This window comes from Dendronephthya gigantea, unplaced genomic scaffold (genome assembly GCF_004324835.1).
Source record: "Dendronephthya gigantea isolate DGI-Jeju-01 unplaced genomic scaffold, DenGig_1.0 000031F, whole genome shotgun sequence".
NCBI classification, from domain to species: Eukaryota; Metazoa; Cnidaria; class Anthozoa; order Malacalcyonacea; family Nephtheidae; genus Dendronephthya; species Dendronephthya gigantea.
Window position 1 is genome coordinate 150,208 of NW_021163041.1, and position 13,691 is coordinate 163,898.

General features: G+C 36.3%; 2 protein-coding genes across 2 annotated transcripts; one reads left to right on the plus strand and one right to left on the minus strand.

The window, feature by feature from the left end:
- Positions 1-101: 101 nt before the first annotated feature.
- On the minus strand, positions 102-10,134 carry LOC114524532 (protein Jade-1-like). The gene is given in 19 exon segments (XM_028545642.1): positions 102-1,747; positions 2,385-2,453; positions 3,002-3,067; positions 3,414-3,534; positions 3,738-3,916; positions 4,326-4,430; positions 4,530-4,595; positions 4,674-4,779; positions 5,012-5,168; positions 5,171-5,201; positions 5,502-5,591; positions 5,946-6,004; positions 6,136-6,254; positions 6,392-6,433; positions 7,067-7,107; positions 7,419-7,535; positions 7,781-7,830; positions 8,690-8,722; positions 8,852-10,134. Coding segments are annotated over 18 exon segments (3,000 nt in total). The 5' UTR covers positions 8,715-8,722; positions 8,852-10,134; the 3' UTR covers positions 102-190.
- Positions 10,135-11,129: 995 nt separating this feature from the next.
- Positions 11,130-13,637, plus strand: LOC114524489 (carbohydrate sulfotransferase 14-like). Its single transcript, XM_028545579.1, has 3 exons — positions 11,130-11,290; positions 12,287-12,327; positions 12,815-13,637. Exons 1-3 carry the CDS (start codon positions 11,149-11,151, stop codon positions 13,622-13,624), a joined length of 993 nt encoding a protein of 330 aa, XP_028401380.1. The 5' UTR covers positions 11,130-11,148; the 3' UTR covers positions 13,625-13,637.
- Positions 13,638-13,691: the final 54 nt, after the last annotated feature.

Sequence of the window (13,691 nt, forward strand, 5' to 3'; positions counted from 1 at the left end):
AACTATAGCTGACTGGGATTAATTAAACACTTCGCAAGGACTACACCTCATTCTTCGACATCTCTTCGCATTATCTTGTATGCCAGGCACACGCACTCTTAAACAGTAAATTTTATTGACTATAAAAACACTAACAAATTTTGAACTGTTTAGCGCAACTTTTAAAAGGTTACAATATTAGTCACGAAGCTTACGCACTAGTTGTTGCCGCATGCCGCAATTTACCAAAAAATCTCGAACATTTGCTCGGACTATACAATTTCCCATTTGAAGTACCCAAGTCATTCGATAGCCTTGTCTGACGCCTGAGAGTTCTACAACTTTTAGGGATTACTTCCTTTACAACAATATCCTGCTTAAAATTTGATTCATTGATTTGAGATGTCAATATGTTGGAGACATCAATGTCATTCTTTACCGGGGATGAATCCATTGTATTACTACGCGATCTAGTTCGTGATGAGACATCCGAGACATTGGTATCCTTTGAAAGACTATTGTGACTTTCCATGTTCTTCTCGTTCTTTTCTTTGTTTTTTGCGATACACAAAACGCCATTAATCGCTGGAATGGTTGATGTCGACCTTGTTCGTAAAACCTCCGGACCAACACTGTTGGTGTCCGACTGCAAAGTACCTAAGACCTCGCCTTGTTCAGGTGTAGCCTTTGGAGAACCGGGGCACGATGAACGGCTTCTCGATCTTGTCAAACGAACCTCCAATTTGCCGTCTTCCTCTGATTGACTCTTACGATTACACGACGAATTTGGTTTATTAATTCCTTCCTCGTTGCTTTCTGTGTCAAAAACTTCATTGACGGTTTTCATGTTATCGTTCAAATGTTCGCTAGGAACATTTGATCTTGGTGTCCGTGATGATTCAAATTCGTTGCATTCCTCAGACAGTTCACTAAACAATCTTTTTCTTTTTTGTTTAAAATGCCCATTTGCGCTGTTGTTGGTGATGCTACAAAGCCGACTCAATTCGTTCTTCATTTCTGGCAAATTTACACGAGCGCTCAGATTTAAACCATTCAAAATGATTTTTGATGGAACAGGTGATAAACTAGGAGTGGACTCGGCATCACTAGTTTGACCAACTGCATCTCTCCTAGATTTTGATAACTTGCGCCTTCGCAGTTGTCTTGTAGAAGGTCGTCGCCTTTCCTTCCTAGCCAACCCATCTTCGAAATCTGAGTCAGATGACAAACACTCATTTCTTGAGAACCCTGGGCGTGCAGAAAGGTTATTTACAGAGTTAACAGGTAATATATTGCTGCGTGATGACGTTTTCTTCATGTGTAATTCCTCAGCGGATGTTGTATCATTAATATCTAAATCATCACTTAAAACATCACTGGAACCGTGTGCATATTCATTGCTCCGATTAACAAGTTCGCTTCTGTCACATTCTCCGCTATATTCACTCGTGGGAGCAGCATTAGCCTGGCTCGCAGTTGGAACATATCTGTCTTTATTTCGCTTTATTATTCTTCTTTTAGGTTTCCTGCCACGTTTTTTATAAATCTTTGGCTTTTCTGGACACCGCAAATCCAGTTTCTGCAGTACCTCGTATTCGGTGAAATTTTTCACGCAACAAGAGCGTGCCCATTGGATATCTTCCAAACTCATTTTACCCGACACATCAGCGACCACTTCGAGTTCTTTGCGAAACACTACTTCACGCGTTGCTGTTAGCTCTCTCTTCATTTTTTCGCGTTTTTCAACCATATAACACAAGTTACGAATCTGAAACAAAGAGTTCCGTAGTGTTTTGCATGAAACCAATTTAGGAACCAAAACTGTTCTAACACTATTTTATACAAAAAAATGCAACTATATTTTTTAATTCGTTGAATTTAATCGCCACCATCTTGATTGAAAAGCAGAAGCCTTAAACTTTGAAGATTCAACCAAGATGGTGCCTATATATATATATATATATCATGACTAGTTATGACGTTATATGCATGCATGTCATCATGGATAAAAAAATGTAGATTTCATTTTATTATCCATGATGTCATTGAACTCAATTAATGATGGAAGTACATGAGTTGACGAGGTTTCAATTTTCGGGGTTTCATTCGCATTTGCAAGACTTTTAACATCTTGCATAGGCCTCTTGAATAAATTTTGGGTTAAAACGTAGCTTACTTTAAAATACACGGTTTTGACTGGCTATTTTCGCCGGTAACTAAAGTTAAAAGTGAACTACCTACACATAGAAATACAACCGGCTTCTTGACGATTAAATAACTGCTCAAAAAGATGACTGAATGAAACCTTCACGTCAGCCAGGGCTCTCAGGTCAGAAAAAGTATAATCTTTACTCGTCACGAACAACATGTTCAGTTTTTATATATTGTGCTTGTCATTGACTTACTCTTTCAAGGTCTTGTCGTAATCGTACCACTCGTTCAACCTCCATCGTTGCCTTCTGGAATGGTTTAATCTACATTGAAAGAAGTTAAACATTCACTGCACCCGTAATTTCGCCTCGTTAAAATAGTATAATAGTCGATACGCGCAAAATACACATAAAGTGCATGCATGCGATATAATGTGTCCTAGAGTATAAATAATGAGAATCTATAGGTGCATGGGGACATGGGTCTCTAATAGGTTATGCACATTTCGGTAAGGGTTATCCTTTTTCTCCTAAGGTATAACGACCGAAACACAACTACGGTGAGCAATAACACTTTCGATTTCAGAACAACTCGTATATTTTTGTAGGCAATTAGATGCTTTGTTCACATATCAATCTTAATATCACATCCTTACTGTGATATTGTTGTAAATGGCTTGGCAATACTAATGATGATACTATTATACGATTTATTTGCTATATAGATTAGAAATTATATTTATTGTAATAATTTTTCCTTGGAAAAAGACAATTGAAAAACTCGAACGGTCACAAATTCAATGACATTACCAGACATGAGTTTCATAGTGCCGTTGTTGTTAACTTTTAAAGGTAAAATTTTTTTAAACTACCTGCCGGCCACTCAAAAGTTCTTGCTGTTCAGCTGTTGGGGAAAGCAAAGCAGCGTCTTCTCGCGACTATGAAAACAACAAAGAAGGAAGAATTAGTAGATATTCATTACGAGTTGCATCCAGGTGATCCCGCGCTCAGGCATATATTATAGCAAATCAGCGCTCAGAAGGGTTGTCGAAATAGAAAACCATTCTGCATTATTTCATCAATTATAGTTATTTACGGAAATGGTCGAAATTTTGTGATTATATTTAGTTTATATAAGAACTATAGCTCTGACATAAATTTAAAGCCGAAATAAAGTATATTTCAAGAGATATTATCATTCCTTGCCAATTGATATATTGTACAGTATGGTGTAAAAAGTATAATTTACAATAAAACTATACGTATGCGAATCATGAAAATTACCTTTCTTTTTAAAGTCCAATAACGATACAATGAGGTTGCTAATTCTTTAGTAATGTTCAAATCCTTAGCAAGATCTTGTATATCCGCATATTTGTAGAACTCCTCTTCCATTCCACGCAGCCTGACATGATACAAAAAGCAGAATGGAGATGAAAAAAAAAGATCCAGTACATGTACTGTATAAATTCAGATTGATGTAACAAGCTTCAGAATCAAATTTTCATTAGAACATAAGTTTTCAACACGTATTATTGAGAGAATTATTGAGTGATTTGATCTCAGTGATATCAAATGTCATGACCGCTTGTTTAGAACAAAGCTTACCTATTTTGGCGAAGATTATCTCGTTCTTCCTGTACTTGGGCTCTAAATGTTGATGAGGACTTTGATGGCGTTGTGCATGGGGAGGAATTCTTGGGTGATTTGGGTGGTGTCTGAATGGAAGAGGGTGACTTGCATGGCGATCTACAACTTCGCTTTTCAGTATGTTTTGTACAATAACACTAGAAAATTAGGAAAGAGAGGAAAGATTTAGGAAGAAAAACATAATTTTGAAATAAATAAACAGCCACAAAACAATATGGGGAGGTTGCACGCAATATATACAGTGGCTCTAATTCTAACAACCGATGTTATAATACATTGGATATAGCAACTATATTATGAAAATCGAGCGAGAATTAATGCACTTCTGGAGACCAAGAATGGAGAAAAACACTACCCTGTGGGCGTCGCGCACGACTTTAAGATTGGGTTCCGGAGGTTCATTATTCTGGCTTCGATTTTCGTAGGTATAGTTGCTACATTATATCTAGAGTATTGTCACATCAGTTAAATTTTGTTCTTAATGGGAAAAGTTGCTTTATCAGATCAGCGGTACTAACAACGATATTGAAAATATTGAAATCCTACCACGTGCTTGACCCCATCAGGTGCAGAGTCATCCCACACAGTCTGCATATGTAAACCATTATCAAAACCACACGTGACATGAAAAGCGGTAACGCACGACTTTACCTGAAAACAAAGTGAAAATTTGAACTGTGCTATTACATTCTGGATTGTACTTATATTCCTATACCTTTTGCCAGAGAACATTGTGTGACAGTTACTCACCGAGCATTGTATGCACGCCCCTTGTCTCTCTCTGCATATGTGGCATAACAAGTTCCACCTCCCAGGCTGAAAAGGAAAGAAGTAATTATTTCATGCCCAGACGGGTATCACTAGCTCCAGTAGATATGCAGCTTTTAAGCTTACAATAATAGTTTCAATTCTTGTGATAGGTTCCATTTTCTCGACATTCCCGATTTTAACCTCCGGAATCCACAGTGCACAGCTCATATGCACCCATCCCTCCCCTTCCCTATGAAAAAGGAAAAATTATGTGAAACTCTGTGATGAACAACATATACCCAATCACAAGTGTGTTTACTCGACTATAAACATAGGTCTAATTTAGTACACCTAACTCAGCAGCGCGCTCTTTTCATAAAAGGGGAGATCTCTTTCTCATTGCCTCAACCTGCTTTTGGAAAGTCCAGTCCAACTCTATCACCTTTGTGGATAAGTTTAATAAAGATAGCAGAATGACTCACTTCGTTTTTGTCTTCTTCATAGCGCCTCCACGTGTTGAGCAAAGCAAACATGAACTATCGGCTAATAGTTGTGTGCATGGCTTACAAACCCAACTACCAATAGGTACTTTCTGCACTCCATAGCAAGCCTGATGAACAGCTACATCACATACATCCAAAACAAGATCTCGTTGCCTTCTTCGCAATCTGGCTACAATGATAATAGAATGACTATTAGAGGGTATTTCCAACAACAGTGATTGAAGCTGCAAAGTTCTTAGCTTCATGTTTTGTTGTCGCGACATCAATTTTGCGCCCAACATAACTACGGCATTAAAGACATTCTCCCTTTAAGGCATTAAAGCAATAATTTAAAGCAATAAAATCTGTGACACACGCAATCAAAAAACAACAAAAACGGGGTATGGGTATTATTTTTTATAATGGCTTTGCATGAGGGGGAAATGGAAATTAATAAAGTGGATGAAAATCAGTGCAGGCGCTTACGTACCGATCTACAAATATCACAAGCTATGTCCTCATCATACTCTATGCTCAGTCCTTTCGCTGTGGAAATGGTCTCCCCCATATTGGTATAACACTATATAAAGTTTAATAAAAAGGATATTGTGACATCGTGTTTTCACGAGATGACTTCACAAAAGTACAGTTAAGCCTGGTTTCCAATATGACACCAAACTGTAGCCGACTCACTGTCTGTAATCATCCAATGAGAAAATGATTTCAGAAATGCAAAAGACTTATTTCTTTAATAATCCTCGACAATAATACTTTGCCGACGTCGGCGTCAAATGGAAACCAAGCTTAAGCGTGAGAACTCGCAGACAGAAGAAACCTTGTAGTCTGATCAGTTACGTCGATTGCATGAGCTTTCGCCAAGTCTTTATATTTCAACTGGCAGCACAAGTACAACATACTGGATCCTACACATTACCTGGTCCTCCAAACATCCAATAGCATTTTCCATTGTCAATTCATCAAGAAGTTCAAGCCCTGTAGAAAATACAGAATTTGCAGTAAATATATCGTTAATGTCGACCAGAGATGGGGCTCAGTTGGTGCAAAAATTTTGGAGACTAGAACTTTTGCGTAAACTATAGCGTGTGAACGGACTCGAACATTACCTTTATTCTTCCTTGAATTATTTAAAGTTTTTAGCCACTCCATATCCTCATCATCCAAATCATATGATTGAAGTCTCTGGTTTTCTTTCTTCGATCCATATTTCAACAATTTATGAGGCCTTTAAAATCCACATACAGTATTGTTCAGGCGTTTTCTAACACATTGTGTGTATGCACAAATGAGAAGAAGCATGCACGCGAGAAGTAATATACGCACAGCTGATTAAATCGAAGCCGGGTGAAATCCAATACTTACATTCTAAACTCTGCTGGTGAAATCTTGTTTGACTTGGCAACACTAAATAAATAATAAAAATCTGAATGAACATAGATAAGGTGTTGTAGTATAGTTATAGTATATCGTTTTAAAAAGGACAACATTGCAGGTGTCCTGGTTGTTACTCCTTGGTTGTTAATCCATACCCAAAGTGTTTTTTTATCATGTCTACATATTGTTTTGATGCACAACCACGAAACATTTAATCACAATAGAGAGAGGCAGAGAGCTCTATATAACAAGGCATCACAAAAGGCACAATAGACCCCATTTGAACAATTAATGTACATCATGATTGGTACATGTCTAGCTGTGCAGAGTTAGGTTAAACTGTAAACAAATACAACATATATATTTGATTACTGCAATGTTGGTTACCTAACATAGCAACCATGAAGTGTGTAGAGTAATGAATAATGTACTGAATATTTTCTGACCAACTAACTCATCATGTACATGTAACTGAGATCTGATAATTCTTGTACAGTAATGATAATAATAGGTATATACACTGTATACTATACAATAATAATACTAATAATAAGTGTAGATTGCATGTATGATTATATTATTTTCACATCCCCAAACAATAGAGATTTTTGGCAACAATCTGCTTTCCCTAAACAAACACTGAGCATCAATATAGAAACATACCTAAATGATGGCTTTGGTAAGGACTCCTTATTAACAGGAACCTGAAAAATAAGAACAACAAATATAAAAGAAAATTTAGAAGTATGATATATGTAAATAAAATATCAATATCAATAAAAATCAATATCAATAAATTGATACATAATTCGAGTGAGATATAAAAATATCCAGAATAATTTTTCTTGTTAAAAATTTCTGCTAGAGCTGCCACATAATTCCCAGCACTGCTAATAACCCAATACCTCATAAACACCCTACTTTACTCCACTATGTGACAGATGAAGGATACAATACTGCCAGAAAATGATGTTTTTAATAGATATGTATAGTATGTAAGGAACACAATCCTAACCTGAACACCCTTTTCCCATTCTTGCTTCCAAGGGTCATTGAGATTAAAATAAGTACCAGGTGTGACAAGCTGATGATCAGGAATCTTCATTGCAGTAATCAAATCAGTTCTAAACACCTAAAAATATATGCAATGATTAAGTTCTAGTTTAAATAACATATATTATCTATAGCTTTGTTCACCAGAGAAAAAATCCAAATGTCTTGTGACAGGAAACTTTTTCCATAAGGGTTCATTAAAATGTATTATTTTATCTCATGGTAGCAAATACCAATCAGATTATTTCTAAATTACCTATGGTTTGATGAGGTGCATATAGTGTATTCGGTAAAGTTTAAAATCTTAGCCTATCCTAAAATTACCTCTGCAGGTTTCTTCCCATCCTTGATTGTTATCTTAACTGGAACATCACCTAGAACATGGAAAACTGGCATGACTTCTTTACCAAAAGTTGATTATATTAGTGGGTCGACCTTTACAAAATGGAATGATGACCCCATGAAGACTAGCATGCCATAGCAGACCAGTTTCACTAACAACTAGAAGGCACTAGTTTCATGCAATATGATAAATCTCAAGAGAATAGTGAAAATAACACCATTTATTACATTTTGAAATCAATGGTGTTTCTTGCAATCTGATTGGTTAAAAATAGTGTGAATAATTCCCAAATAGTATTTTAGTGTAACTTCTGTATCCAATCAAATTACAGGGGAAATGCCACAAAATTTTATTATTTTGTAATAATAAAAGTATAAATAATAATTTTTTAAATTTTCTTGACAAAAATAGATGAAAATCACTCACTTTTTACACCATTTTCGGTTCTTTCAGCCAATAAATTATTTTGAATTTGTTTACTTTTTTGTATGATTTCAAAATAAATATAATAAAGTGGAAATTGCATTTCGTCTCATGCAATTTTGGTGTGAAATCAAACTTGTAATCACCAATCGCACTCCCACTTCACGGTCGTACATTTTTGTAATCACGCATTTGATTTTACACCAAATTGCACTCCACTCAGTGCAATTACCATTGTATATATATCAGTTCCGCAATTCATTCAGTCTTGGAAATTTGCTATCCACAGTATCATTTCAATGCAATCAGTATATATCGTTTACAATTTTTTAAAAAATAATGAATATTGACATTTTTTGACAACTATATTACTACCCAATCAGCCTACGTACCTAGAAAGAACAAGCAACAATAATACAACAAACTGTATATCATTAATTTACCATATAGGGCAAAATCTTACTTACCTTTACTTCCATCATCCTGCATCATCACTTGCACTATTAGTAGGAAAACATATTAGGGTGAATGTTACAGTACACACACCAAAATGAACATTCATTAATAGCAAAGTGCATTCATCAGAGACTTGCATAATTTACACATAGGGTTGTTCAAAAAATACACACCTCTCTGAGGGGTGGAGGAGGATTTTTTTGAGAGGGTATCATAGTTAGTGGGGGGCTGACACTGGTGATGTAAAGTGACAAGAGGTGAGAATTAGTTGGTGACAAAGTTGCAGAATAATTGTTTGTTTATTGTTCAAATCAACTCTAGAGGTCATACCATGAATAATGCTGGTTGCAATGTTTTTCAACTCTTGTTAGGCATTACGACTATTATGAGGCATCTTATATTGTGTGTGAATGGATGTGTACTATTTTAGTGTAGTAAGTGTACTATTAGAACAGTGGATAGGCAAGGGATATATACAGTACAGACTGTACAATAGCTCAGCATCACATAATCATTGACATTAGTATATTAGTGATTATCACACAGAGTCACAGGTAGGGGGAATGTGAAAAAATGGCCAAAAGAGTGTAATATACTTTGTGAACAGCCCCTAAAGCACTTCACTGTGTTTATGCAGAATAAATTTGCAAATGAGGAGAATAAGAGATTTTTCTTTCCTGGGCATAACAACTCAAGAGAGGCTTAGATATCTAGAAGATTTTGTAGTTTTCCTTTTTGTTATTTAAAGTCAAAGTTACACGTATAAATGAAAAAATATAGGCAGTACTGTATCTCTGTAAAACTGTTGTAAAACTGGATGAAAAATAGGTTTTTTTCCACTTCATTGTCAATAATCCTGGGTATAAACTAAATACTAATCAACAGTTCAACAGCTGGCAGTGGCCAAATTCTGCTAATAAATATTCCCCTCGGGGCTTGTAATCTGAATCCATACTCTATTAAACCAGTAAAGTCATATGTTCATGAGGACAAATTATTCAAGCGTGACCACATCATTTTATCCAAAATAATGGGAAAACAAAATACACAAAGGCAAAATAATACTGCAATAACAGTATGAGAATGTCAGAATTTGGCAAACAAAGAATATCTTTCTTCTTATGCAACGAAATGCTATTTTCCATATAAATACACATAAATATAACACAAACGATGACATGTGACCTATGATACAGATACAACACACAACGGTATACCTTTCGCGTGGTGTTCTCAGCACATATAATGCACTTATGAATCACTTATGTAGTTCTCCATAGAATTTATGTATCGTATCTATTTTGTGTTTCATTTAAGTGCTCGTTATTTTTGCACAAATTTACAGCAAATTCTTCCCGCCATGTTTCCAGAGCACGAAATCACTCGAAAATCGAAATAGTCGAGCAGACAAACATCGGAACCGAATATCGGAACGTTTCGATCCGATCTCGTTGTTGTCGGAAGCTGTTCGTAAAACACTCGGGGAGAGCCACTAGATATAATAAACCAGTAACGAAAAAACGTAAGAAGCAAATTCCAATTTCTAAATATTAACAATATTACTGAAATCTGAAAAAGCCTACCTAAAAACAATCTACAATAATATTTCATTCTCCAAATGTCTTTAGATGAATTAGATCCTCAATTCGTTTTTCTAATTCGCAATTTGCTTCTTCCTAGACAATCGGGACAAGGGGTGAAAATCAAAAGACCGCGGTTTTTGCTGGGAGATATTCATTCTTGGATTCTCCATATAAATTGTCGGCGCACTATTTTTTCGAGTGACTTCGTGCGAATACGCCATCAACTCTGTAACCTAATGCCGGAAATAGCGTGTGGAGCATAAAATAGATTGCAGGAAACTTGAAGGGGTTAAAGACTAGCGAATATTAAAAAAAAAACAGGAAGAAGCTTCTTTTAGTTACCGCCTCTCGGCGTGCCGCATTGTATCATATGATTATATCCATGTTAATATTAATGATGAGTGAGTCCTTTGTGGACTTTGTGTGTCTGGAATAAGCTACTGATAAAAAAATGGCGGTTTGATATGCACAAAAAAGAAAGGTGCAAGTCGAATTGCTCGGCATCTCCAGTTTGAAAAGTTATAGTCTTTTGGCCTTTAAGAAATAGATTTCTTGTGGTGCCCACATGCCTCGTTCAACAAAGACGAATTAATGGCAGGCGATATCTTGCTGTTCGATAAATACTCACATTGAAACCTGAAAGAACGCTCATACAATAGAATGGTGTAAACAGTTCAGGCCCGATTTATATACGCGGCGCTTACACGTATGTCGGAGATAATGCAAATGAGCTAAATGTAAACTAGGCCTCAGGCAAGCGTAAAAAATATTGCCGCCATTTAAACCCTCAATCCTTCATCGAGTCAACGTAATATTCCCACCCGTATCATAAATTTTAGGCGATTAATTCATAGCATGGTGCATGTTATGCGCGTCCATGATCGAGAATGACAACAAAGCAAACTATACTTTTACGTGTCTTGCTTTTGACTGTATTTGGTCTTTTGGGGTTTATTATTGGTTTAAATTACGGATGTAGTTACTTAGTACTTATACCAAGAGACGAAAATATCCTTCCTAGCCAGGCAGGTAAGTTGTATGGTATTGCGAATCACCAAAGGGGATCATACAGGTCAATATTATAATAAAGATAAAACATTTCCACATGTCTGTTTGAAAAATGCCAGAATAGCGTAGACTATATTGCTCGATGCGAGAACAGGAAAAAATTAACAAGACAAAGCGCAAGGGATAAGGGATTACTGTCTGTATTTATAAATACAAGAGATGCTTTGAATATAGATGTGTAATGCTGAGAAGTACAGTATTAGTAGGGGAGACTTTCAAGCATAACTTAGGAGGTTAAGCCTTATTAGGAGGGCTAGAAATTTTGTAAAACTTGGTATTGATGTGCATTATACATACATGCATGCGAAAATCTCCCGGCATTTTCTATAGTCAGAGAGGTGTCATTTCTGACGGCTGACGCTGACTTCCTATATTACTGACAAGTGACAACAGTGGTAAAGCTCGCCAGGCATTCGACTCAACATTAACTTCCCGTGATAAAATTAATAGATAACTATTAATTCTATTAATTAACTATTAATTATGATAATAGTATAATACTAATACAAAATCAACAAGAGCAAGCACGTTCAGCATTATTCAGGTGATTATAATATTATTATAGGCTATTTCACGCAATCACATACAGTGATGAAATAAATTATCCAGAATGTATCAACCGCAATTGACTGAATTGAGTGAATTCCTTTTTCAAATCTACATTTGGTCTTCTTCTACGACTACCGCGTTAAATTGTCAAATGCTATGGACGTTTCCCGGTGGTTCATCAGTTCATGCGCGTTCTCGTGCCTCTATTAAAGAGCAGGAGCTTATATTTAGCTAAGCCACTTCAGAAGTGAGGAATAAAGACATTAGGTCAAGAACTGAGCGCAATTGATGATAATTATATATTGCTTGCCTTCTTCGAGATTACAAACAATAGCTTTTTTTCGGAAGGAGGCTAAACTAGAAATACCTTGTGTGCAAATCAATCACTATCGTTAAATTTTTTACTAGATGAAATCAGTTCTGTAGATATATCTATCGAAAGAGCAAAGGTAGGCAACATATAATACCAAATATAGCTTCACACGACACGAACACGCGCGGAAAATAAGTTGAACTGCATGAAGTATATCAGATGCATAGGCGTACGGGCCTAGAATTTAGGGCGCAGGAAAATGACTTACGGGTACAAATTGTCACTAATGTCACCCAAAGTATCACTATTTTCAGCAGAAATTACCCGGCTTTTGGTCAAATTTGATCAAAATTGGTTAGCCCACCTAACCTTCCTAGATTCAAATGGTTTTTTTTGGCGGGGAGGGGGGGGAGGGCAGCTGTGCATCGTGCGCCTATGGTATACTATCATTGAAGTCATTGTCCAGCAATGCCAACACAAATAATTACCATAACTTGTGTTATAACATAAACTTATCTAACTCGAAATCATCATCGCTTTAATCGTTTTATCTCAGGAAAGCTGAATCTTGTGAACGGCGTCTATACAGGTTAACCCAAAATAATAGATGATATTTTTTCTAGTTTCAGAGAAATGAACGAGTGTTTACTTTGCGGAAATGCTGTAAAGAATATGGTTTTGATGAATTTCCAGAAGAACGGTCTGCACAGCTCTTGAGGAATGTCATAGTGGACAGGAAGAATCGCTTTCTTTACTGCTACGTGCCAAAAGCTGCATCTTCGAATATGAGACGGTTGGTATTAGCATTGCAAGGAAGAGTGGAGAACCCAGATGCTATCGAAGAGTTTGACCGCCGAGGATTTGAATTTCTCGGTGATTTTAATGCATCCCAAAGAAATGAAATGATAAAAACATACTTCAAATTTTTGTTCGTACGCCATCCCCTAGAGCGACTTGTCTCAGCTTATAGACATCGTGTGGTTGGAAAACGAACTGACCTGCATAGGAGGTACGGCATATACATCGTGAAAAAATACCGTGGCCTTAATTCATCTGAACCAGTAAAAGGTGATGATGTCACATTTCGAGAGTTCATTAAATACCTCTTGGATACAAAAACTGACAACATGAATGGACACTGGAAACCCATTTTTAATATCTGTCATCCGTGTTTGATTCCTTATGAATTTATTGGCTCTGTTCAAAACGTAGATATTGACGCGAGCGCACTTCTGGAAAAAATAAATTCTTCAAGAAAAGTTTCGTTTCCTAAAAGGCAAGAATATTACAATCCCTTGACTAAGCAAGAGGCATTGTTTTATTACAGAAACGTAACGTATCGTGAGATGCAGCAATTACGGTGGTTATATAGGAAAGATTTTCAATGCTTTCTTTTTGGGCGTGAACATCAAATTCAAACTCTTCCAAAATAATTTTTAGCTATATTTACTGTTACATGTATGTCGGTAAAATGCATCGATAATATTTATAGGAGGTATA